The sequence below is a fragment of the Clytia hemisphaerica genome, unplaced genomic scaffold (assembly GCF_902728285.1).
Source record: "Clytia hemisphaerica strain Z4C2 unplaced genomic scaffold, Clytia hemisphaerica genome assembly, whole genome shotgun sequence".
In the NCBI taxonomy this organism is placed as follows: Eukaryota; Metazoa; Cnidaria; class Hydrozoa; order Leptothecata; family Clytiidae; genus Clytia; species Clytia hemisphaerica.
Genome location: NW_027103308.1, coordinates 198,066 through 225,278, shown reverse-complemented (window position 1 = coordinate 225,278; position 27,213 = coordinate 198,066). Strand labels below are relative to the sequence as shown.

The 27,213-nt window shown below is 36.0% G+C and overlaps 3 protein-coding genes across 3 annotated transcripts; all 3 read right to left on the bottom strand.

Annotated features, from left to right (window-relative positions):
- Positions 1-1,324: 1,324 nt before the first annotated feature.
- On the bottom strand, positions 1,325-9,390 carry LOC136812586 (uncharacterized). Its single transcript, XM_067069117.1, has 11 exons — positions 9,106-9,390; positions 8,590-8,702; positions 8,129-8,246; positions 7,482-7,593; positions 7,087-7,207; positions 5,184-5,357; positions 3,982-4,084; positions 3,250-3,392; positions 2,754-2,867; positions 2,413-2,505; positions 1,325-1,608 (listed from the first exon to the last, which is right to left on the bottom strand). Exons 1-11 carry the CDS (start codon positions 9,350-9,352, stop codon positions 1,393-1,395), a joined length of 1,554 nt encoding a protein of 517 aa, XP_066925218.1. The 5' UTR covers positions 9,353-9,390; the 3' UTR covers positions 1,325-1,392.
- A 4,810-nt stretch (positions 9,391-14,200) lies between these two features.
- On the bottom strand, positions 14,201-15,987 carry LOC136812576 (angiopoietin-1-like). Its single transcript, XM_067069107.1, has 2 exons — positions 15,610-15,987; positions 14,201-14,956 (listed from the first exon to the last, which is right to left on the bottom strand). Exons 1-2 carry the CDS (start codon positions 15,896-15,898, stop codon positions 14,274-14,276), a joined length of 972 nt encoding a protein of 323 aa, XP_066925208.1. The 5' UTR covers positions 15,899-15,987; the 3' UTR covers positions 14,201-14,273.
- Positions 15,988-16,102: 115 nt separating this feature from the next.
- LOC136812565 (uncharacterized) lies at positions 16,103-25,746 on the bottom strand. Its single transcript, XM_067069096.1, has 7 exons — positions 25,144-25,746; positions 23,891-24,013; positions 23,580-23,729; positions 22,969-23,116; positions 21,890-22,208; positions 21,351-21,584; positions 16,103-16,386 (listed from the first exon to the last, which is right to left on the bottom strand). Exons 1-6 carry the CDS (start codon positions 25,730-25,732, stop codon positions 21,387-21,389), a joined length of 1,527 nt encoding a protein of 508 aa, XP_066925197.1. The 5' UTR covers positions 25,733-25,746; the 3' UTR covers positions 16,103-16,386; positions 21,351-21,386.
- Between the last annotated feature and the right edge of the window lie 1,467 nt (positions 25,747-27,213).

Here is a 27,213-nt window from a genome sequence, read left to right as displayed (position 1 = left end):
GCTTCAATTTTTCTTGCCTGAGAAAGGTTAGAGATTGACCTCTAGCCCTTCGGGCTTGAAACTCAATGGGTTAGATAAGCCATGGAGTCGAGGGTGATTATTAAGTTGAGTCAAGACAGGTCAAAATCGAAAATTTTCCCGCCCGTCGGCGCAAACCATGGTTTCTATATTTTTGTTGGCCCCCTCGCTTTCAAAATCGTGCCGCGGGCCCTGTAAGGGCAGTAACAAATCAAAGTTTTGACATGAACAATTGCTAATTTGGGACAAGCTGGAGTTTTTACAAGCTCTGATTTGGTTGGTCGTTAAGATGTAATAAAAGAATCTTATTACTTTTTCTAAAGAACGCGTCATCTCTATCACTTCAAATGACCAATAATTAGTGAAGTATCTTGTAAAAACTCCAGCTTATTTACAGTCATCGAGTCATCCTCAGTTCTCAACTTTAATTGAGCTAAGAGTGTGAGAATGTCTATATGCATGTGTCTATAAACTTTGAGCATGACAACTCTGGCAATTTTTGCACAATGATTTTAGCCTTCGTGGAAATAATTTTCCAGCTGTCTAAAAGCTTTTGAATTTTTCGGAGCATGCCACTTAAAACATATTTTGTTAGACAAAGCGAATTTGAAAAAGTGTTTGTAGTAGTTTGCATTTTTTGAATCAGTAAATTTTGACATACAATCATGGACTTTAAATGTTTGAGAAAAACACTGGAAAATGCTCTGGAAAAACCATGGAATGGTCTCCCCCCAGTGGTAATGTTTAGTGCGAACGACCTTCCCACCGACTTTTCCAATGCTCTTCAACATTGCCACTGGGGGTAAGGAGGGTTGTCTCACAATTTTCGTCCATGATTGTAGAAGAGCCCCCCCCCCCCCCAGCGGCACTCCTAATCACGCCATCACGCAAAAAAAATTTCTCCATCACGCATCACGCCGAAATCTTGATCACGCAAGAAAAATGTCCCAATCACGCCATCACGCAAACCGCTGGGGGTATATATATAGAAGACCTGTCATTATTATTATTTTTCTCGTGATTCTTTTAGGTTTGACAAAAGTGACTAAAAATGGTTTGATAAAAGTTTCATTATGCTCCCATAAAAAGTTGAACCTCAAATGTTTTGACTTCGATTTTTTTTGGCAAAAATTACTTCCACTAAACAGCCATGCGGAAGCAGAATAAGTGGATTACTATTAGATGAATGAATAAAGTCTTAGTCTTATTCTATTCTTAGGGTCTTAAGAAATTTGGTGACATGTTTCCAGGAAATTATTTTGGACCATAAGTACTTTATCGAACCTTCACTAGGTCGGTCACGTAATTATTTTTTGGGATTTATTTTTCAATTTTATTTCAATAATATATAAATAAATCGTTGATAAAAACAAATTACGGTAAATGTGCGTTTCCAATAATGACAAAAATTAATCCAATAATTAAAATGAACCCAAAAACAACAGCCAGGGGAGTAAATATTGTGCCAGAAATCTTTTCATATTTCTCATAAGTTTTTGGTGAAAATAATTCTCGTTTTGCAGTTTGTGTATTTTGGGTGTGATATTTTTCGTTCAACCAACCGAGAGTCCAATTTGGCATATCTGTTACCTAAAATAGAGAAGATTATGAAAATATTATAAAACTACCTATCCATGACCTATGCAAGCTTTTTTATATCGCATTTATAGGGTAAGAGTGACAACTAGGCAAAAATTGATATTAGTATGTGTACTACTGGACGGGGTAAATTTTGCAACTACCTTTAGTCCTTTAAGCTTTTTTCACAACGTAAAATTTTACTTTATACCTTACGGAAAATCGTTCGTAAGCAACTACATAAGGCCTTAAAACACTACGTAAGCTTAGGGAAATTCCCCAATCTTCAAGGTCTTAAGTAAAATTTTTCGTACATGTGAAAAAAGCTTTAGGGAATTTTATATATTAGGTAAGGTAAAAAAATTACAAAATTTTGAAGAAACAGAGACCCACTGGGACCCCAGCCCCACTGAAAAATTTGGCCAAAAAAATTTCGTCCCCGGTGGACAAAATACCCTATAATTTCAGCCCCACTGGGAAATTGACTTGCTTTTCATCCCCATTCGAAATACAATGCAAAAATTTGCTGTCCAAAACCATCCCCACTGGATATTTTAAGCTCGGGAACAATAGAATTTCTATCCCCATTGGGATTTCGATAGAAATTTTTGACTCCACTGTGGGAAAAAGTTCCACCGGGGCTGTGAGACAGGGGTGTCAGAGAACTTTGATTAAATTTTGGAAATTAAACTCAATTAAGCGTCGTTTCTAAATAGGAAAAAAATTAACCTGCTTTTATAAAGTTGCGAATAGCTTATAAGAATGACTTGTGAGTGCGATCAAATTGATTTTAGAATGAATAAATTTGTAATTTACCTTTTTAAAATAATTTTTTGTTGAATCGATTTTCAGGACATTTTTAAGGAAAAATAGTTCGACTACTGCCCCAAAACATTGCTTGCGTTTATCCTATGAAAAAATGAAATTCACATGTCAGAAATTCAAGTTTACACCAGTGTCTCACTAAATGAATTCAGTAAATTGCTTTATACGGATTTCATCCATACATTTTGCAAACTTTGTCCAAAAACTCTCTCCCTATCCATATTTTTTATTTGATCAAAGAAAGTCCCATGTCTCTTGAAGATCAACTGTAGTAATCCTATCGTTTTCAATTATTTAGCCAAAGGGTAAAAAAGAAAAGATTTAAAAATTACCTCTACAGAGCTTGCACATCCTATTGCTGTCTTGTTGTAAAGATAATCAAGAGAATATGACTCATTATTCATCGACTCCAAACTCTGTTCAATGTTACTACTTGATATAAGAATCTAAAAAAGAGATAAAATAGTTTATATAAAGTCAAAACAGCCTCCACAAGAGATTTTATCTTCAAAGAATAACTTCCTTCTCAAGATGTCTTAATTATGGTGATGCTCCTCCAAAGTTTTTGCAAAAAATGGTTAAAAAAAAATCTGCCACTCACTATGTGACCCCTGAGTAGGTTAGGTATTGAGCTTATTAATTCTAAAAAATTGAAAAACATACTAATGATTCGAATTAAACAAAGACTTCTTGACAGATGGAGAATTTGTTCCAATTTAATAACCTTGTACGAACTCTTAGGAAGTTGTCGTACGGTATTTTTAAGATTTGGACCGAAAACACACCTTATTTTGCGAGAAAATAACATTCTATTGTTACCAATATTACCTGGCTTTGTGTTAGAAATTTGTCTTTCAATTTTGTCAAGTCATGCAACGAAGAGTCATCTTGATTTTCTATGGACAGTGCTGTTTTGAGGGATTCGATACATGTTTCAAAATCTTCAGTCCCAAGCAATGAAATATTGTACTCTTATAAAAAAGAAAATACCTAGTGTTAGCATGTTTCAGACGTCACAGATTGTTTTTCAGTGCAGAATAAAAAATCCCGGTTTTAGGTGAGGCACTCGCTAATCTATTGTTGACTCTCACTGATACGAGCTTCAACAGGAAAGTCGTTGTGAAGCTGTATTAACAGAGAAATTTGAGTTAATGAAAGTATTTCATGAAGGTTTCTGCTTCGAATTCGAATGGATGGAAGTCTACTGCAGCTCATCACGATTGCTACCAGGCTTTTCAAGCAGGCAGTCTTTAGATAACAAAGTGCATTGTATGGTATATTTTACTCTAAAAGGCCAACTAGTCATATAAAAACATCGATGAGAGAAATGACCTTTATATCTTTAGGGCCTTTAGGCGTACAAACTTTAGCGAGCAGAAACCTTCGCGATCTTCACGAATTTTGGCCTTTTTCGCGAAGTAAATGTCTTTAAAAATTCACTTGGGTGTAAAAAGTGAAAACAACAAACCCGCACTGTACCGATCCAAAAGGCCTAATTTTGGGCCAGTATTCAGATCGATTTCCCCCCTCCGGAACAAAAGGGTGTACCACAAAACATACCTGTTGTATCATTTTTTGACCAAGAATGAGTTGTTGTGATATATTTCACTGATCCTTTTTCTCCGCAAGGATCGTTTATATTGCTTTCATTTGTATTGAAACTCTGAAGAAAGAAATACACAAATCAAATAGCGAGAGTCACTATGCTCTGAAAACATCCTTCGTGTGCGCAGACTTGTTCCAAGCAAACTAACTTTTTTAAATGATCAATTAGGTCTATAAGAAATTATAAAAACGAGTGGTGAGAAAAAATTTGACCATTTTGCTGGTCCCCATATGACGTCATCACTTTTGCTGAGGCTTGAAGATGAATATGAAAATTAGAAATCTTGTATGATGTTTACAGGTATATTTTTAAATAAAAAACATTACATTCGGTGAAAATTGAAAACTTCAGTCAATCTATGGGACCCCGTATCACCATTTTCCCAATGGAGGTTCAATATCCACTGAGTGAGTAAAAATCGAGTTTTTGGTGAGTTGTTTATAATATTTTCTACCTTCACCGAGTAAAAATATTTGAACGTGTTAAACGCCTTAAGTATAATTGACCATTGTAAGGGGGGCGGCACACAACGTTGTTCCGACGTCCCCTGACTGTGTCCATATAACGTTAGCTGAACGTTGAAATAAATTTTAAGTGTTTTTTAATTTTGTAGTATACGTTTTTTGCTTTCAGATGTTCTTAGCTTTAAGCAAAAAAATGTTCTTATAATTATTCTTATTTTCGCCTTTTTTGTGAGTATTTTTGAGTAATTTCCTAACAAATTGAATGTTTTAGAATCCGCAAAGCCTTAAAATGTTCTTAAGTTATCCTCAATATTTTGGTCATTGAAGCCACAATCAAGGTCATATTTGAGAAAAAAGGAAATTCGCCGGGAACTTTTGAAACTACAATCCATCTGTAAGTGCTCTAAAGTAGGTTTGAAGGGGAGAGTTTTAACTCTGAGTTTTATCGCTAGACTTAAGACCTTAGGATCTGAAGATCCAAAAGTTCAAAAATAGTCCAATAAGGCTCAGAATATAGCCTGGAAGTTTGCCAACCCCTCCCAAATTGAAATATTTGATTAAATTAAAGAGATAACCCAAAATCGACTTTCTCGCCGGAACTTTAAATCTTGAAAAACGTTAAAATAACCCGAATTCTCAATATATTTCAACCATGATTGCATGTTCTTATGAAAAAATATATAAGTATTTACCTTTACCAACACTAAACGCTGCTTGTTGAAGATATCTTCTTTCGGTATTCTAAAGCTTGTCAGAACAACTCCATCAGACGCCGTGAACGTGTCTTTTGCTGTTCCGTTTGACGGTACCGTCTCCCCTACGTATTCAACTGATGATTTCGTTGTACGAAACAAGTTAAACGATTTCTAAAATATAAATCGTGCTTTTTGACTAGAAACAGTACCCTACCCCTTAGTTCAATCTTCTTATGATTGTAACAAAAGTAGTGCAAGTTTCCTGAGTACGAGATGAGTCAGGTTAGTATTTGTTGGGTAGTATAGTACCAGTGCCGTAGGAAGCATTTCCATATTGGGGTGTTTAGTGACACCGCGAGGGCCAACCATGGTTTGTCCCGAGGGGGCAAATTTTGAAAATTTGAGCTTTAGATTGCTTGAAAATGAACTCAATTGTGACAATTATGACAAATTAAAAAAGAAAAACTTTGCATTTTGCAAAATAACTATTTTTGAAAAAATTATTGGGGGGGGGGGCATAGCCCCCAGTTGCTACGGCACTGTAGTAGTATAGTAAAGGCATGTGGTGTATATGGCGGTATACGGGAAAAAAATCGCCGAGAGTTTCGAAGACTGGCAAACACTACCGATTGCAAATTCTTTTCGGCAAAAAAACCCGTTTGCGAATTTTCTTTGGCTCCACCGGGCTTATTTCTTAGATAGTGATTTGTCTTTGACTATAGCATAGTCTAGTATTTGCTTAGAAATTTAAAGAAAGTGTACACTATTGATCATATAGGGCTAAATTAGACTACACAATATATTGACGAACAATATTTGACAAAATCGTTTTCGGACCGTAATGTACGACGTATACAACAGGTGCCCTATTATAAAAAAAGTTTCTTTTTGTAAACAATCCCCTGTATTGTTGAAGTATTGCAAATCGAGCTGACAATATATTGGGGTCACCTCCCGGGGGGGGGGGGGTACTAGGGCAAAATGGGTTACGGGGATGCTCCGCTGGTCAGGGTACCCTTTTTAACCTCCACGAGTCCCAGGTAGGGTCGCAAAAACACCAAAATAGAAAAATCAGTCCCTCGTAGGGTGCCTATTTCTGGAAAATTTGGGGAAAAAGTAGAAAATTTTGGAATTTCAGTCCCATTCAGGGTCACTTTTTTCGCAAATTTCGAGTCCCACGTAGGGTCCATTTTTCGAACCTTAGCGGAGCACCCCCGTCGGTCGACAAGGGTAGTACCCCCCCCCCCGGGGTCACCTTTTTCAATATATTGCCTGACAATATATTGTGTAGTGTATCTAGCTCTTATTTCAAAGGATTCGTGTTTTGAGCATATTATATTCTCTACGTTAATGCAGTAATGAACTTTTTATTGAATACTGGTTGAGAAAATTGGGATATAAGTTTTACAAAGACAACAGCAAGGGAAGAAGAATTCTTGCATTCCCAAGGCAATAATGTTGACAAAACAATCAATATTTTTCAACATCTTTCTCGAAAAGAAATCTACGCAGACTTGTGTGCACTTTACTCTACTCTTTGACTTGAATAGAAAATCTCATCTAACGGATGCACAAATCATTTAAAAATAAGTTAATGGCTGTAGAGTCTACTTTTGCTTGAGCTTCATTTTTAGATTACAAGAATGCAGAATTTGAGTCTTAAGAATACCTCTTTTTGAGCCCGTGCTCAAAGCTCTGGTATTTTTCTATCAGGTGAATGCAATTATTCATTTAAACTAAATAGCTGGAAATACCAAGTAAAATTTAAATAATCATCCTTTGATCTAGGTCCAAATGGACAGGTCAGAAACAAACAATAGCCCTCCCTCCACAGCTCGCGATCAGCCATTGCAGTACCCAGTTCCTCAATCTCTAGCCGCTAATTGATTTTATTACCTACCGATTTCAGATTTCGATAAATCATTAGCCAGAGAAAAATCAGTTTTTTGTTTTCGTCAACTTCTTCAAAACTTGGTGGCGATATTTGATTGGTCAGATTCCCCTTAAAGTAGGCCATCATACTAGAAAAGAAACAATATTTTCATTGTATTGAGACTTTCTACTAAGATAATTTCCCAAAAGATAAACCTTGTGTGACTTTTCGTCCACAGCATTTCACGGATAAGAATTCAGTGATACAGGGTCAAAGATGACGGACATAGTTTGGTCCAGGGATAAAGGTCAGTAGGATATTATAGAAGTAGTGCAGTTTTTTATATTAGATGGTTGATTGATCGATCGATTCATCAACTCTAAAAAACAATGGAACAAAACAATGGAAAAAACGAAGCTTACCTTTCATTTGCACCTTTTCTATAAAGCACATGCAGCGGAATTTTAGGACCAATATCAGAATAATCTTTGAGCGTTTGATTGATACATAAGGTAATATGCTTAGGTTTTAGACCTGAAAAATGATTTTATATTCCATAAATAAAAAATCTTTATCAGAAACCTATTCGAAATAATCGAAGGGAGCTTCTGTAAGAAAATAAGGGACCCGTCGGGACTTTCGCAATTTCTTCTTCTTTTGAAGAAACTAATTCATCAAAATATTCTTACTTTAGAAAGGAAAAAAACATAGTGAGAATATGCAAAAATTGGAGCTCAATGAAACAAGAAAATGTCATGAGAATACTGTGATTTCTTGCAAGACAACCCTGACGTACACGCTTTTTTTTTTATAAGAATGGTGTAAATCCATTTCATCATGGATATTCTTAACTTTTTTGGGAAAATCATCCTAAAATATTCTTACAGCATTCTTAGGTTAGGATCCTAATTCAGACTATATTTAACATTTAGTACATACGTCTCAAAATTCCATGATGGTGATATTCTTAGCATATTCTTAATTTTTTGGCCATTTTCATCATGGACATTCTTATAAAGTGTATTCTTATAAAAAAAAAAGCGTGTATACGATGATTTTGGGTACATACCCTGACATGCAGATTGATCAATTTCAGATATTCGGTCTTTCGCCGACAATTCGTACAAATGCATTGTGATTTTTGTATTGTTATTTGGTGAAGCATCTAGTACCATTGCAAGGCGACCCTATAAAAAAAGAATAATAGACTAAGTCGAGTAGAAATTAGAAATAATGACTTGACAGCCCTTGACTGAACCTCAACATGATAGAGAAAGACTTTTTTTCAATTTTCAGGCTGTAAGGTGCCATTAAAAGTAAGGCTTAATAAAGAATTGTGAAAACACTTAAGGGCGGAATATAGACTGGTATGATTTTTGGGTGGTAATTGGCAATTTTCAGGTTAAAAATACACTAAAAATTGCAATCATAGGTTCTGTTGCCGAACTCCAAGACGGTGATATTCTTAGTATATTGTTATTACTTAACTTTGAAAGAGCAACAATCAAAATAAGGAGAAATATTTCTTACGTATTTCACACGGTGCCACGCCTTCTTATGGAAATAAGCCATTGTTCCCAGACCTCCAGCAGCGCAAAGAACAATGAATGATCCCAAGATAAGAATCAAAACACCACGACGAGCTGAAGAAGGTGACAAAAGTAAATGAATGGTCCTTTTTGTCAAAACCCTGTGCTATATGACTTTGTAAGAGGCCACAGTAAAGTCTTGGCTAAAATTTCTAAATTCAGGATTTGTGCCGAAACTCCCAGGGCAATGAAAGAAACATTTGAAAAAGTGATCAATACGCGAAATTTACAACTCGTGGAAAAAGTCGGGATGAGATGGAGTTTCTACAAGCTCTTATTTGATTTCGTTGGTCGTTAACCAGTAATAAAACAATTTTGTTACATTTTCTAAAGAACGTGTCCATTTTTACTACTTCAAATGACCAATTATTAAAGTATCTTATAAAAACTCCATCTCATCTGAAAAGGTCAACTCGAAAAAATTTATCCACTTAGGGTAATTAACTGTAACTCTTACTTAGTCTTTTCCTGCGTTTTTTGTCATCTGTGCTTAACAACACTTCATCATCAAGCAAATCAAACGTCGACTGGCGACCGAAAGCGGACGTGACTGTTGTCTGGCGGACAAACGGATGCATTTTTATGATGACGTCACCATTAGTCACGTGATCTTCTTCCGATTCCGTACCAGTCTTTTTTGATTGGTAATCTCTGTAATCGTAAGATGGAAATCTTTCAACACCTAATTCTTGTTTCATATCCATCGTAAAAACTAGCTTGTAGGCTTTAACAAATTTTTATGTATATATCCTTTACATGAGTCAAAGAGTTTTTAACTTTTTGTCATTATGCAACCTTTAGTGGAATGTTGGACAAAACGTTATCAAGTATTATTTGGAATATAAAGGCATAAAAATGATAACAATTTTCAGAATTAAATAGTTTTCGTAGTTTACAAACGTACAATCTTAATATTGGAAGTTCATTATGGTTTGCATCATAAGATTTACCTTTGGCTTCGTTTCGAGAAATGTGTCTCCCATCATCGGGCAAGTAGGTTAGAGGGTGTTTTCTCCAATATTTTCTACCAAGACCTTTTTGATGACCATTATTGATCAAGTGGGTAATCAAAAAGGTCTTGTACAAATAGTCAAGATAAAACTCCACTATTAATATCACTGGGTCGATACTGATATTAAACTCAAACTTATTTTTTTTTAAACCTTTTTAAAATTTGAATTAACGGTATAATAAAAAAATTATCAAATTCGTCTTACCTCCTTGTCAAATTGAAATTAACTTCATCTGTTTTATAAGCGAGAAAAGCAAATTTTAAGCCTGTCTGAAAGGCAATTTGTTAAAATGACATTAAAATTGATTTTATCATAATTCTATTCAATTTGTAACAGCAAGTTTTGGTGATACAATTATTATGCAAGGAAATAAAGTTCTTTAGTGGATTGAACAGTGATGCTGGGATTATGAATTTGATAGAAATACAGTAAGGATTAAACTTAAAGCGTGATGAAATTTTCGTTCGTTCGTTCGTTCGTTCGTTCGTTCGTTCGTTCGTTCGTTCGTTCGTTCGTTCGTTCGTTCGTTCGTTCGTTCGTTCGTTCGTTCGTTCGTTCGTTTCGTTCGTTCGTTCGTTCGTTCGTTCGTTCGTTCGTTCGTTCGTTCGTTCGTTCGTTCGTTCAATACCATAATCGTTTTAAAAGGTGGTTTTCGATATTTTGGGCATTACTGTATTTGACATAAAAAAAGCACATATTTCAATAACAAATCTCATGTGTACACTCGAGTGTGTCAATGAGGTGAATTTTCTGGTCTGTAAAATTTATCAAATTTTGCGATTTTCATAATGAAGAGTATTGAGCTCAAATTTAAACGTATAAAGAAGTTCAGAATATTGTGTAATTGATTTATTGTGAAAATATAACCTTTTAACTGAAGTTTAGGGCAAACTCTTTTGTTAAAACTGTCAAAAACCGCGAGTAAGCGACCACTGAAGTAAGGTCCCAAAATTGCTGTTTATCAAAAAAAGCAACGACTCGGCCGAGAGTTAAGGGTCAAAAACAACTGTTTAGGGTGGCCTGCACATAGGGGCACCTGATCTAGGGTCGGGGCTAATTTTATGGCTTAAATATTTTCTTCAGGAAGTTATTTTGTCAAAGGAATCTTCGAAGTCCAGACTTTGATCTCCTGTTATTCGAGATAGGGACCATGAAAAAATAGCCCCGACCCACGGTTCGGTCCGCAATTTATCTGGCTTTCAAGAAAATCTAAAATGGCTTTTTGATAGCCAATACAATCGCTGCATTTGCAGGTTTAGTGGGCCCCATTACTCTGCTAAAGAAAATTCATTGGATTCGAGAAAACATCAAAATTACAGACCAGACAAAAAATTACGCAATGCCCTCTACAAGCCATTGTGATTGGCTGATCGGGAAAAAGACGTGAGATCTGATTGGCGTAGAAAAAAGTGAATTTTTTTTAAGAAGGAGGCGGGGAAGAAAAAGAGGCGAAATGTCTCAAAATGAACTTCAAAAATCAAGAAGCTTGCAAAAATTGAAAGGAAAGAAATGAATGAATTTTATTCTTCTTGTGAAATATTTTATAGCTCATTCATAGGACGGGGATGTATCTAAACTAGAAGGACTAGACATCAGATTTAGAAGAACGAGACAAGGTGACTTTTTGATACACAATGCACAATATATTTTAAACTTTCTGTAGCTCAGACATAAAAAATACAGAAAAAAATGACTCCAAAACCATCTGAAATCCATTTTTTCTACATCCTGAAGAAAAAGAAAGAATATAAATAAATCTAATATAAATCAAGATTTGTGTCATCAATCCATAACCTTAGAGATAAAACTTTCAGTGAGACAGGGATGGTTAGCATAAAATACCCATCTTTTACTTCCATTCTCTTTATAAAGACCATAATAGCATAACATAGCATTTTAATCTACATTCTGCCAGAACAGGGATATTAGAAAATGAAAGAGCCTTAGCTCTAATGTAGGGAAATTAAATATCTAAAGTGAGGAGAGTGAAGGGGGTTTAGCATTTGCCAGCAAATAATAATGAGCTGAGTCAGGCTGGATTCTCCATGAATTTCGACCAATTTTGAGGTGGTACCACAACTCCTTCTTCAGTTGACAGTGAGAGAATTCTCTTGCTCTTGTCATCTGCGACTTGAATAATATCAAGAATCCACAATTAATAAAAGTTAACTAACCTTTGTTTTATTGCAGTTGAGCTCCAGCACGCATTTCAAATTCAAAAACATCTCAAAACTGAAAAAAGCTCGGTTTTTTCTTCTTCCCATCTTCTTCGTTCTTAAATTGCACTAACATCATCATCATTGACAACACCAAAAAAAATCTAAAGCTTTTTGGAGAATAAAATAAAGAATTGTAAACAACAAAGAAGTGAATAAAAATGAAAACTGAAGCTATAACTCTGGGCAAAAATAATGCCCTTCCAATAAACTTGTGCATCCAAAATACAGTTAAAATTACTAAGAAGTATTTCCTGATTATAAATCATAATTCTTTGAAAGAAAATACACTTTGACTCTGTTAAATGAAAATAATACCGGTATGCAACATTTAGAAAAAGAAAATATCAGAGTCCTTCCCCTCTTAGAAAAAAAGATTTCAATGATTTCGAAAGATCGAGTGACAAACAACATTTTCCAGACTGTCCAGATTGAACGTACTTACTAAAATAAATTGTTTCAAAACATTCGAAAACATTTGCGCGCTCGTGTGAACACTCAAAAACATTCGATTTTCAAAGCGCTGTTTACATTTGAAAATTCGAATGTATTCTCGGCGTAAAGCTCTGTTTAGACTTAAACACGGAAAAAACTACAGACTCGCAAAATTCACCTCATTGATTTCCTCGAGCAGGTAGAATGCGAAATTTTGGAAGTTTATATGTAGCGTTTTCCTTTAAAATCCATAAGCAACTTTTAGGTTGATGAAACAAAGGCAATTGTATAGCGGAGAAATAATTAGCTGTTAGTCTATACTAAACGTTGAGGATTCTTTACTGTACAGAATAAGAAATCTCGGTTTTCGGTGAGATACAGCACTCGCTAATTTATTGTTGACTGTCACTGATACGAGCTTTAACAGGAATGCCATTTAGATGTCCAGTGACAGAGAAATTTGAGTTATGTAAAGTATTTTATAAGGTTTTTCCTTGACGAAGTTCGAAATCGAAATAATGAAAGTCCACTGCAACTATACAAGTGTCCTTGCTCAGAAAACGTCAGGCCCTGAAAAATTAGAGTTGACTAATAAAGGACAATGTTCTTAATAATTTCAAAGGGTAACGGGGAAAACGTCGTTGAAAGGGAAAACATACAAGGTGTCAAAAGTAGAAATTGTATTCCGTTTTTTTTCAAACCGGGGTTCCTGCAGCGCCTAAAATGGTTCAGTAAAATCTGTGCCCGAAGGGGGGGGGGTAGTAACTTAGGCACATGCTTTCATGCTTTCCTCTTTGAAAAACATTATGTTCCAGATCCCATAAACTCTTAAATTTAGTTTTTCAAAGTAAATACATCAAATTTAAATTTATTTTAAAATAATAGAACGGTTAACGAAAAATAAGAAATAATGATAATGATAATGTTAAATTTACTATATCAATTTTCACGATATTTTAGAAGTACAGAAAGTGTAAATGCTCGCAAAAAATTCTTGCCAAAATAAAAAATCTTTAAAACTTCTAACTTAAAATAAAATGGAAGATTTATGGCACTTTAAAGTCTGTTTTAAGTTTCATAAGTCAAAAGACAAAAGTTTCAAACCATTATTAGTGTGAATATTTTCATTTTTATGTCTTGATTCGCGAAAGTTTCTGCTTGCGAAAGTACGTTCTTCCAATAAAGAATTATCAAAGTCAAATTGTTAAAAACTGTAGAGGAAGAATCCGATTTTGAATAAGAATCTTTTTGTTTATTTTCTTACAAAGTGAAAATAAGTGGTTTCATATTCTGCATGGTAACACCACAAAAAGGGATTCCGTGAAGTTTACCAGGTAAAAAACCAGCTCAAAATTTTGTGCGTCTCTAAGAACTTCGATATAAGAATTCACTTTGATGTCAAATACCTTAAAGAAAGAAATTTTGGCCGTTATTTAATTTGGTGGATGGCCCAAAAAGTTTTTTCAGAGGGAATTTAATTTGGCGGTTAACTTGAAAATTTGGTGGATGAAAGACATTTTTGTCCAAAAAACGCCATTAAAACTCACGTGGAAAGAAAACATACAAGCGTTAACGCGGCCATCGTTCACAACTTTCCTGAATTTTTTTTGTGTCATTACTTATTTGCCTATCGTCATGTATAACAACGACAGATTTTGGAAAAAATTGGAGACTAAATTTTTAGGAAAATTAAGCATATGATAAACATAATTTGAGTCTACAATATCCCTAAGCATAACTGTGCTTGTTTCCCAAAAAACATATGCTTATAAAAAAAACATACGTGTACGCCAGCCATTTTTCAAGTCGTCAATTTTTTTTCTGTTTAAAAAGGTTTGTAAGTTGTCAAGTAAAAAAAGACATTTCACGGCTAGCCACATTTCACTGCTTCAAAAATCTAGACGCTTCTTGAATCGATTGTTTGCAAAATTTAAAAACATTTAATGAATGCGGTGAATCCATCAAAGTTTAGGGCGAAGCAAAATGTAGGCATATTTCACTTTAAAACGATTATTTCCTTTGGTGCTTGGGTCAAATAGTCTATAATAGTCTCTGCATGGTTGTATATTAGTAGTTGGTGGTTGTATAGGCAAATACCAGTAGCCTAATTTTCTAAGTGGGCAAGTAGGATTATGTTCATTTACATTTGGGCCGAGTCTTGCACTAAAAGGGTTTCCGTGTACCATTCCACCAAAGCTTTCATGCCTAGACGTGGCACCATCCAAAAGAATTGTGTAATTATCAGCTTCCGCTTTCACTATGACTTTGGGGTAGAATTCTTCTCTCCTTTCGTGATCATAGATGGCCCACAATTGTTGATGTTCATATTCCGTCAACAAATGAAGATATTCATTGCCCAAGTAGAGCCCAGAGTTGACCTCGAAACCATTTTTATAGTCTTCCCAATAAAGCTCAAAATCATTTGATTCGCCATGTGTATGAGTCCTGGTTTTGTTCAAAGCCATTATCCAGCCTCCTTCCATCTTAGATCCATCATCGACCATCTTGCATATTACTGTTTCAGGATATTTTCCTGCGATGAGGATGTCATAAGGGCCATCTTCTCTAGCGCCGGATAGAAACCAAGCGTGGCAATCTTTTTTGAAGTATTTCTTCGAATAATAAAGCGTTGACGATGAGATACCTATGAAAGAACAAAGACCAAAAAGGATTGAAAATTAAAGGTTTTGTTTTTAAAATAAGAGTGATATCGCTTTTTTACATTTGATTAGTACGGATGCGGAGCAAGACTGGTCAGAAAAGAGGAAAAGAAAAACATTATTTTGTTTATATCAGCATAATATAACAAATAGGCAGACAATGTCCCGATATGAAACACGCGTCTTATATGAAACGGTAACATATATGTTAAAATAAAACATTTAATGTAATTCTGGACATTGGTGAAAACTGACTAAACTCAAGCATGAAGGTAAAAATTGCGTATAAACCCCAACTCAACAAGGGGATTGGACTCAAGTTTACAACTAGAAACGAAGTGTATCTGTGAGAGAGCGTCAATGTAATGACTACACACGCTTGTCGAGAATCAATCCTAGGGAAGTCGGACCTAGTATTATAACATTTTTGGAAATTTACCCCCCCCCCCCGGAAATTCAAAATCACCTCTAATCAGAGCGGAAAGTTTGCCCCTAAAACAAGGCAAATTTTGCAGATTTTCATTACCCCCCGGACAAAATATCCTTAATATATCCTCCACCCCCCATTTACAAAAGTTTTCTGGAAGAGCCCATTCAATGAAAAGGAAAAAAGGAAAATAAAAATAGCAAGACTTACCAGTATACCCCTGAAGTTCAGGATGGAAATCAAAAGTAAAATCATAAAACTTGCAAATGAAATTACGTTCGCCAACAGACTCAATGATCATCGATTGACAAGATTTCGGCATGTAATGACATTTCGAAAAACAGACTTGTTTCAATTCTGTTGAAATCTCATCCACAGGGTCACGAGTAGGTACTTCATTTTTAGCGACCATATCGAAAATATAAGCTTCCACTAACCAAATAAATATAACTTGAAGTGCACACAAATAAATCGGTAATTTGGTACGACACAATATCATTTTTAATGACTTTTAACTTTGTCTTTGTGAGTTAATTATGTTAACTTTCCCGATAAGTACGGCCCTTGTGTACTCTTCCTCTTCGAAGACTTATCGAATTAACTCCCTGTGCTAAATTTTCGGTTTCTTCGTTGTGAGAATATTGAATATAATATTTTCAATCCGCACCTGTTTCTTGCCAACAAAATACTGTTCGAAAATTTCAGATATCGAAAATCAAAGATTATTTTAGACGAATAAACGTCAAAATATCCTTTTTATTAATTAATTAATTAATTTTCGAAAATTGTTTTCAATCTGTCACACCATCATATTTTTGACGTCGAAAACATTTGTTTAAAAGAAGAAAAATCAAATCTCCTTGCACAGGGAGCGATATCCTTTGTTTACGATTTTGTTCGCAATATTCAATTGTACACAATTTGATACAACTGTCCAGATAAGTTCACGGGAGTCGATTCAAGTATAGATGAAATACCATGGCAACGCTATAAAAATAGAAAATTAATGATTAATTGATTGGGTTTTGTTTACAGGATCAGATGTACCCCGGAAAGGAAGAAATATTGTAAACATATGAGTAACTAATGAAATTATTTGTGCCAGAAGTGAATTGACATTTAAACAACGTTGTATTTAAGTCATGTTCAAATATTAAATTTTGAGACGGAAAACCCCTTTTTACATTTTTTTCTGAGCAGAAAAATCCATCTGAGACGTTAAGAAATATTTTGATCGAGGAATTCCCAGAGCTTTAAATAACTGAAAATAGCTAAAAATGGGTGAAACTAGTTCTTTATTCATTTGACTCAAACTACCTTAAGGGAAGAAATTTTCGCGGGAAGAAAATTTCGCGGTTTTCGCGGATTTTGCCTAAAACCGCGAAATTAAGTTCCCGCGAAATTTTACAAAATCGTTAATCCGCGAAATTAAATTCCCGCGAAATTTAATTTATTTCACGCATATCCCCAAATTCGTACTATTTCAAGCCTAAAACAGGTTTTTTGCTTATTTAATAACGATTTTGGCCAAAAATAGCCCAAATCAAACAAATGCCTGCCCTACTAATCACTGCTGAGGCGACTTTTAGAAAGGTGACTTTCCTTAATAAATTCAGTTTTCCTGAAAACAAGAATCTATGTGCCAGTTGAATATACATAGCAAATCAATCTGGCTAGCCAGGCAGGGCGCAGTATGTAGTGCTGATGAGTCCCAATAAGGACGAAATGTGTATGTGTATGCTACCCAAATCTCCTGAGCGAATATATTTGGACAGATATTCTTATTTCATCAAATATACTTTTTGAAGAGATTAACGCCCAACCCGTAAAAAGGAATATCGAATTGGATAGAAAAACATTTGAAATTAATTAAAAATTAAAATCAAGCTGTAATATTTTTGATACCGAAACAGGTGATTTTGACGATTTCTTTTGATATTGGAATGAATTATTTATCAATTTCAAGTAGAAAAATTTATTAATTAAAATTTTATCAAAATTATTGCTGGGGTAAAAAAAAAACATTTTTAGTTAAGCCTTTGCCTGTTGATATTCTACGTCATTAAGTAGTAGAGACCGTCGTTTTTTTCGTACTCACAAATCGGGTGAATAAGTCGAAACGGGGATAATTGATAGTAATCGGGAAAAAGCCATGAGATTCGTTTGGAAATAACTATGTTAACCCTATCAGTAGCCCAAGGGGGAGGGGGTAGAATCTACCACGCTGGTGTTCTTTTTGTGTATATCTCGAAGAACAGTTTTTGAAAAGATTTGAAATTTTCTGACTTTTAGTAAAATCTTACTAAGATAATTGTGCATATTTTTGGGGTCCATAGGTTCTCTAGATCAGGTTTTATGACTTTATTGTGAAACATGACATAAAACCAAGCTAAAATAGCTTAAAACTCAAAATTGTAAAGTGCTGATAACTTCTGAACTATTTATCCAATCATTTTCAAATTTTGACATGTGATAGGCATTGACAATGTCAGTTTGAAAAATTGATACAAAATTTTTAAAAGTGATAACGTCAACGGTAATACTTTCGCTTGAACGTTTCACGTACATAAGCAACAGAGAAGAGAAGCGGACCCTTCGATATCATCGGACCGGGCTCTATCCCGGGATAGTTTTCTACCCCTAGATAGGAAAATCACAGCGCTTACCAGACATTGAACTCTGTGCTCGCGGCACAACAGAGCCGTGCTGTATGATGGTGGTACTCACACAGTACGGGAAAACCTTGCGTTCTCGCAGTGTCTGAACATATGAGTACCATCACCACACCACATTCAATGTCCGGCATATCTCCCCATACTCTTGTATCAGAGTGATGGTACCCTATTCCCATCACATGGTATGGGTTGACCCGGGTCAAGGTCCCGGGTGGGGGGGGGTACTTAGGCAAATGGAGGGTACAGTATGTGCCGCCCTTAAGGGTACCTTTTTTGGACTTCCAAAGTCCCGCTAAGGGTCGGAAAAATCTGAAAATCAAATTTCAGTCCCACTAAGGGTCGGAAAATAGGAAAATTTCAACTTTTTAGTCCCTGAAAGATCGAAATTTGGTCAAAATTGGTCAAATTTGTCCCGCTAAGGGTCGTAAAATTCCCAAAATTTTCCTTTGTTTTGTCCTTTTTAGTCCTGGTAAGGGTCCAAATTTCGAAAGTCGGGCGGCACCCCCCGTCAGCTCGCAACCCTAGTACCCCCGGGGGTCCCGGGAGGTCCCGGGTCAAGGTACATTCACTTGCCAAGTGAATCGTAGCACCGAGTGGGAAGCCAAGAACGATGACCACTACACTACTGCGCCTACGTACGTCAGCAACAAAGTTGTAAAAATTATTTTCTTTTCTAGACTTTCATCATTCTATCAACAAAACATTTTTTTGATTTAGACACGTTAAGGCCATTAGCTTGAAACTTTCAGTGCGAATACACCTCAAAACTAGTGTCTAAAAAAGTCATAAAGAAAAGAAAAGGAGAGTTATCAATCGTTCAAGTTGTTTTTCTATTTGAGAATTCATTAGCACTTAGATCAAGTTACTTTTGATGATTTCACTATTAAGATAAGTGATCCCCTTTTCGACCTAAAATAAATGAAGAAACAACTCAAACTCAAAAGACCTCAAACCCGAGTTAAACACAAAAGATGAATATAAAAGGTACACTGGTCGTAAAAATATAATTGTTCCATAATTTTTAAACTTTTTCGTTTCGCTTTGATGATTTTTTAATTTTTTGATTTCTCCATGTTTTTTTTCTTTATCGAGACAAATACACGTGTTCACTACGAACATATGTTACAATAAATTACTTAAACATGAATATAGTCCCCTCGCTAGGAACTAACGTTATATCGCCAGGGGTACTGGGAGTTTCTAAACATCGACCAGAAATGGCGACCACGACCAGCGACCGCGACCGGCGACCAGATAAATTTGGGTTTTCGAGTTTATCTGCTCTCTCCACTCCCGGGGGGGGGGGGGCATCTGGGCAAAAGGACCGACGGGTATGTGCGGGTCCTAAGGGTACCTTTTCCAATATGTTAAAAATGCACTGTAAGGGTCGGAAAAACTAGAGAGGGTAGAAATTCCAGAAAATTCTTGAAAAATCTAGATATTTTGACCAAAAATGCTAGAATTTTTACCATTTTTTGCACGAAAAGGATCGAAAATTTGGGGAAAAATGCACTCTAAGGGTATGATTTTCACTGGTTTTTGCTGCACTGTAAGGGTGCAATTGTAAAAGCCAATTTTTGGCCCGCAATTTCTGGCCCAGTGCCCCCCGGGTCTCCACCGTAGAGAATGTTTAAATCTAGTCCTCAGAATAATAAAAAGTGACCTTTAAAGTAAACAGTCATTTTCTTGACAAAGTGACACTATTTGACATAAATATTGACAGGGTAAGTATGATGTCTGTAAGCTTTGTTACATCAAAAATTTTAATTATGCTGAATGAGATGCCTTTAGTACGAATAGATAGAACTTGTCAGGAGGAAAAAATTGGGAAGGCCAGTTCTAGAGATATGAATCTGATCAAATATTTTATTGTCTTTATGTTGACAAAATGACAAACTTTGACAGAAATAACAATTTGATGATGAAATAAAAAGCTTCTCAAACCAATTTCAAAAAAATTTTGTGCCGCTAATTATTTTGATGCTGATAATACAAAAGGATAAAAATTGACACCATAATCAAGCTCCAAGAGCGTCGAAATGGTTGTTTTACGCACTGGGCACGTGGATCTAAATATACGAGACAGGGGTGGCTTGCTCTTCAATAAGATATATTCAAATGATAAGGAGAGACACTCTACGTTGGAGAAAGGGAAAAAACTCGATAACCCAAATTTATCTGGTCGCTGGTCGTGGTCGCCGGTCGTGGTCGCCATTTCTGGTCGATGTTTAGAAACTCCCAGAGGTACTGGACTATGTAAAAAAGATATATAAGATCTTGGAGAAGGAAGCTACAATTGTTAGGTAAAAGCCCGGGGGGGGGGTACTAGGGTTGGCGAATGAGGGGTATGTGCGGACGGGACCTCCGAAAACCGACCCTTAGAGAGACTGATTTTTGCTGAAAAGATGACCCCTAGAGAGACTTTTTGAATTTTTTTTTGATTTTTGAAAAAAGTCATACCCTTAGAGAGACTTTATTACAATTTTTTCTCTGGAAATCAAAAGATTTCCTAAAAATCCTGATTTTCCAACCCTTAGAGAGACTAATTTAAAACTTTCTGATTTTTCCGACCCTTAGAGAGACTTTGAAAGGTGAAGAAACCGACCCTTACCGTCCGCACATACCCATCATCCATTTTTGCCTAAGTATCCCCCCCCCCCCCGGGTAAAAGCCTAAAATAAAGCACTGCTAAACATTTCAGTTTCGTTAAGGAGTCAAACTTTCATCCCCGTATAATAAAAGCCGACAGAAAAAAGGAGGGTTAACGAAAGCATCCACCGAAGGAGAACTTCAAAAAATCTGTTCTGAAGGCATGTTCCAGCTGGATAAGGCGGTCTGTTCTTAGCGAACTAAAGAAAAAAGTCTGCTGGAAAAAAGTGGTCTGTTCTACTGAAGATTGGGACCAGCTGGAAAAATATGGTCTGTTCTACTGAATATTAGGACCAGGCTGGAAAAATATGATCTGTTCTTATGAAAAAATAGTTTGATTTCCAAAAAATAACGTGCCTAAGAATTTCCTATCTGTTCTGAGGGAATTTCAAAAAAGTCTAAAAGTCTTTGAGATCTGTTCTTTTCCTTCTGAATGTGGTTGCCTGAAGTGGTAGCTGAAAATTCTCCATCTGTTCTACAAAACATCTGGAAATATCTGTTCGCACAGATATTTAAACTGTTAGCTGGAAATTAAGTTTCTTCTTAAATAAATAACCAAGGTTAACTTGCCACTACCCCATTTCATGGAGTTTCTGGAATAAAACTGATGAAGAAAAGTGAGCATACCTTCTCTAATGGCCTCCTCGAATCCAACTTCAAGCTTCATTTGACTTTAAAAACACGTTCCAATAGTTTTTCCATTGGACGCATCACGTGATACTCATAGTGGACTGGGTCGTGAGGAGTTTTACTCGATCCAGTTCCCTCAGGGTACGAATCCGTCAGGGGGTAGACATCAAGAACGTCGAAGTACTCTTCACAAAACCTACTCGCTGCATATGCATTGTATAACTCGACTCTCTAAAAAAGAAAATTAAAGTTTTTCAAGGTGGTGTATAAATTATGCTAAACAACTTTGAAAATTAATCTTCTTAAGCTAGTTAGGAGAAAAATGAGCAGAAGAGCCCATCATCCCGTCAGAGGCACCCCTCATCTGGGCGAATTCTTGGTTCTCATCACGTTCACGAAAAAAACGCCATCGCGCAAGAAAATAGTAGCGATCACGCAAAATGTTGGAGGAGCTACGTGGAAGTCTAATATTTCATTTTAGTCACACGATTGTCCGCAGTGGTAATTGATCAGGAGCAATTATTCATGAATCTTACCGGCGATGTCATGAATCTCCTAGAATGTAAGTTCGGTTGTGAATATTTGTGACGGTTCAAAGAGGTCGTTGTGCGCCATACAACATGACAATATGCTTCACGTTTTAATACGTCAATCACCGATTCGATAGCTGTTTTGTAGTTCGTGTAATTTAATGACTCGGTAAAATGCAGACCGTAATTTAGCAAAAGTACGCTTTCTCTAGATTGCATTCCAGGGTGAAGAAGAACTTGTCTGAGTTCGGCAACCGTACGATTCACATTGTAATCAAGGTCATCCCAAGTTGTCTTTTCGATGGTAGTGTTTCTACGCGTGTACCTGAAAAATTAAGATTATAATTACTAATCAAGTCATTTTCTTATAAGCAAAGCTAGGTACACAGACAAAACTTCAAAATTACAATCACTGTATTTCTTTTAGCTTTCTAGAGCCGTTCGACACCTTACACATTCTATACCAGAGTGTAACTCACGTTTATCGCTTCGTAGTACAATGAATTTTGATATAAGCTGCATATACTGGGCTTGTGTACAGAAAACGCCTTTACAGGATTTTTAAAACGAAACTTCTAGACTCTTTGAGGTAGCTTTTTCTCTGTTCAATATAAAACCATAATATCTTCAAGACCCAAACTAACCAGGGAAGAGAAGTGTTAAAAATTCATGTTCATACAAAAAAAAACAAAAAAAACAGAAACCAGAAAAAAGGTTACGGCAAAAATTCTAAAGTGCGGTCCTCTTTTTGTGAATCACCTTTTATATCAAGTGAACGGAACATTTGAAGTCGGTCGTCGCTCCATAAAGAAAGGGCTCTTCCAGAAAAGTTTTGTACATGGGTGGGGGGGGGTGGATGATATATTGGATATTTTGTCCAAGGGGTAGTGAAAAATCTGCAAAATTTGCCTTTTTTTAGGTGCAAACTTGCTGATTATGGGTGATTCTGAATGCCCGGGGGGTCAACTGAAGCTTGTCCGGGGGGTGATGTTATACCTCCATCCCCCATATATTAAATTTTTTTTCTGGAAGAGCCCAAATACATAATGCGAAAAAAAAAGGTTTTACCGAAACACAATACGTACCTTCCCAAGGACGCGTTATAGTTCTCCAAGCTGTAGAGCCAGTTGTATGAATACATGCATCGTGCGAAATGGTGTTGACATAAAGGATGAAACTTGATTTGGTGGTAAAACTGTGATGATACAGAATCACCGAAAATCCACAAAAGACCTGCACAGAAAAGATATTATAATTTAAGGTTACTAATGATAACGCATATACCCATTTTTTAAAAAGCAACCTCAATTTTCGGATAAGCCCTGATCATTTTCGGAAAAATTTGCTTTGATCACCCTTCATATTATACCATATTTATGCTTAGTGGCTATCGTTTACCATGGTAAGATTATCCAAAAAATCCTTTTATATTACGAGATCAAATTTGATCCCTATATTGTCATATATATTGTCTCACCGCATTATAGACTTTAGTGTCACGGTAGTTCAATTCAAAAGTTGCAAGGTCAAAGCCCAAATCGGTTAATGAGTAGGAGATTAGACATCATTTTCTTAGTTGGGGTATGTACGCACAAATATTAGAAAATTTGAAGTCACGGAGAGATGGCATTTAATGGGTTAAAGATTTAAAGATACAGCCTTTAACAACAAACGAGGCTAGAAAGGGTTAGTTTACCTCTACGCGGATGTTCCTTGGGATAGCGCAATTCCGTGGAATGGGGACATCGAGGCACCCAATGTGTCTTGTTCAACCAGTTTCCAAAACCGTTCCAAAGAAATTGACACCCTTGAGATTTGCAGTGAGATGTTGAATGTTCTTGAAGTGCTAAGGAATATTTGGAAAAATAAAAGGGTTGATTAATATACATGTAGACGTTAAACGTGTACAGGTATATTTAGATCGCTGAACCTTAAAAAGATTACATAGAAAACATAAACGGTTCAATGTCCAGATAAGAAATGAATACGACCAATAGCGAAATTTACCTAGCTTTTTTGCTGGTGGTGGAACATAGAATTGAAACTTAGCACCAGACCATAATGGTTTGTTGATGAAAGGAGAATCTCTATGCAATGAACCTTGCTTTTGTTCTTTCCCTTGCACTGTTCCTGAAAAATAGACGACGACAACAGGTAAAGAACCGGTTTCCCCGATATCAGTGATCCAACTAAGATTCGGTTCGGATGGACCATTTATCACAATAATTTAAAGGAAGAAACTTTCGCAAGTTCGCGATTTTTCGGCTAAATCGCGAATATTAAGTTCCGCGAAATATGCCTAAGGTAAATATAAAGCTAATAGCCGCAAAATATGGTCAAATTGTCATTCGGGAAAGTTAATTCCGGCGAAATACGTAATTTTTTCACTTAAATTAAAAAAAATTGGTCAGCCCCCTAAATAAAATGTATCTTGCTTTAATAATGCATTTCTCTCTGGTACTCTTAGGTTCCAAATAAACGGGCCCCCCCGCTTGTTAATTTTTCGAAAATTTTCCAACCCCCCCGGACCTTATTAGGACCCCCCCGTTTATTAATCTCTAAGAATATTTTCAGCTGTCAAAGAGAAGGCCCCTTATTTTGCTCTAAATAGCCTGATTTTAGCCTATTTTTACCTTATTTTTGGGTTTCAGAAGTACAATTTCCAACCCCCCCCGGCAATTAGGTCCCCCCCGTTTATTGAAATCTAGAAAATTTTCCAACCCCCCCGTTTATTCGAACCCCCCCGTTTATTTGGAACCTAAGAGTAAATGTTATAAAGATAGGTGTAAGTTAATTCTCGCGAAATTATGGTCTAATTTGTTATTCACGAACGTTAATTTTCGTGAAATATAGTTGAATGAGCCATTTTGCGAGAGTAAATTCCCAAAATTCGCGAAAGTTTCTTCGTTTAAAGTATCTTGGCAAAACAGAACTCATCTCCGATTACCACAATGCTTTTCATAAATTACGTTACAAACATCACTTACCTCGTTTTGAAATTATTGCCATGGTAATTGTTTGAATACACAAGGCAAGTGATGTTCGTGACGTAATTTATGAAAAGGTCTATTTTGGTAGAGCAATCAATTGTAAAAGTAGAATTACCGCACTAATCAATCCTACAGTTATGAACATTTATTGAAGAATTTGACATTAATATACAGTCAATACTCAACATTTCATAAATTACCCAGATCATACCCTGGAAGTCACCAATTAAGCCTCAAAAAGAAAAACCAGAAATTTATTAAGATTCATACCCTTTATGAACCAATCAGGTGGTGGTTCCTTCAGCCCTGCACATAGTGTATATTCCAACCATATGAGCGCTTGATATGTACCGGATACTACAGGAACAAATCGAAATTCATAAGAGCCGTTGCGATGATCTATTTTACGGACCAGACTCGATGCGGAGTAGGGTCCTTTGATTTGGACACGCCAGTGGTCACCTCCAGATTGCTTCAAATCAGCTTTTTTGTTTTGTGTTTGAAGTGTTATAATACTGAATTGGTACACAGGCTTGATGACTAGATTGTGAACGATCCCACGAGTTGGATCAGTGTGATTGGCAAGTTGAAACCATGGTAACGCCTCTTTAGATAACCAGTTGAAATCAGGACAAATTTCTTCATATCGGTGATAATCGACACGCCATTGGTTCCACTCTTCCCAATATCTTGCTGAAGCTTGACTCGATGTTGGTACATGAGATGTGAATATGTTAACCACTCTTGAAACACGTGGAAATTTGTCTGCAGGTAAAACATAACTAAGGAAAACGTAGCTCAAGATTGGACATATTAGACAAGGTAAAACATATTTTGTGGGTGGTAACAATTTTTTCATATTGGTCGAGCGACAACAATGAAATAAACTAGAACAAAGGAGGGTCATATCAGTCTTATCTAAATTTGTGCATTTGCACTTTATACACGATACGCATTCCCTATATCAAAATAAATTTCAGGGATGCACGCAATAAAATTGATCAGATAAGTGACGTAATGTAAAGCACAAGTTGCGGATCGTGTTGTGCCTATTTTTTGATTCGTACTCTTTTAACAATGAAATACTCATGTGCTTTTGATTCAATTTCTTACCATTAAAGTTTGCGTTTTAAGAACAATGCTGAAAATGAGTAAACATGATCAAAGGTCTTGTTAGACGATAACATTCGGTAACATTTTTGTGTAACATTTTCTAAAAATAGCAAATGTTGTACAAAATGTTACTGTGTAACATCGATTAACATTCAGAAACATTCAAATGTTAACGAATGTTACGCGCAGATAGCAAATCAAAAAAAAATGATTTGCTCTCGATGGTTAACATTTTGAATCAAAGGATGCCGCCATTTAAAGGGAATTTAAAAGGATACTTCAAGTGCGCACGTGTTTTTTCGCCGATTTTTCTCTCTTTTTCTCTCTTTTTCTCTCTTTTTCTCTCTTTTTTAATAAAAAAAATCAAATGTTACACACAAAATGTTTGCGTGTAACATATGTTAACATTTCTTGAGCACATTTTTGAAATCTTCTATTTTTAGAAATGTTAGCAAATGTTACACAAAAATGTTACCGTCTAACAAGACCTTAAATCATGAAACCAAAACAGAGCAGTTTTGTTGTCTGTTATTCTAAAAAAACTTCGGTTCGGCCATTACAGATCAAAATGGTTTCACTCAACTATTTTCATCGGAACGGAACTGCTCCGTTTTGTAAACTCCAAAACGTTCCGAAATCAGGATGAACACTTCCTTTCCGTGGAAAACATCATACCGGAGCGACATGAAACGCTAACATCGATTTCATGGTCTTAAACTAAAAATGTTGGATTTAGAATTCGACCAGTAGGCTGCAATGACGGGGCAAGGACCCTCTCGGATATGTTTAGATATAGGGGAAAGTTTATCGTGTACAAGATTCCCGTCCAAGAGCTATTCGTGGGTAATCTCTTTGTGTGAGATCTACTTTACCGAACAGGCCGAGTGAACGTTACGCTTTCTGTGTGTCTTTACTCAAAGCTCTAGTTTAGACGGTCCACTTTTCGCCCTGCCTATTCTAATTGTGGATAAAAGCTGGCAGAAAGTTGGCTGTCTAAAGTCAATGCGTTGCCCTCTTTTGACGTCGATGCAATGACTTCTTTCAATCTTTTTCAAGCAAAGATTTTAACTCCCGACTGTCTGTCCCCTTTTTGCCTACTCTAACAATCAGAAAAGGCAGGTCATAAAGTCGGCCGTCTAAACTAGAACAAAGGAGGGTCATATCAGTCTTATCTAAATTTGTGCATTTGCACTTTATACACGATACGCATTCCCTATATCAAAATCA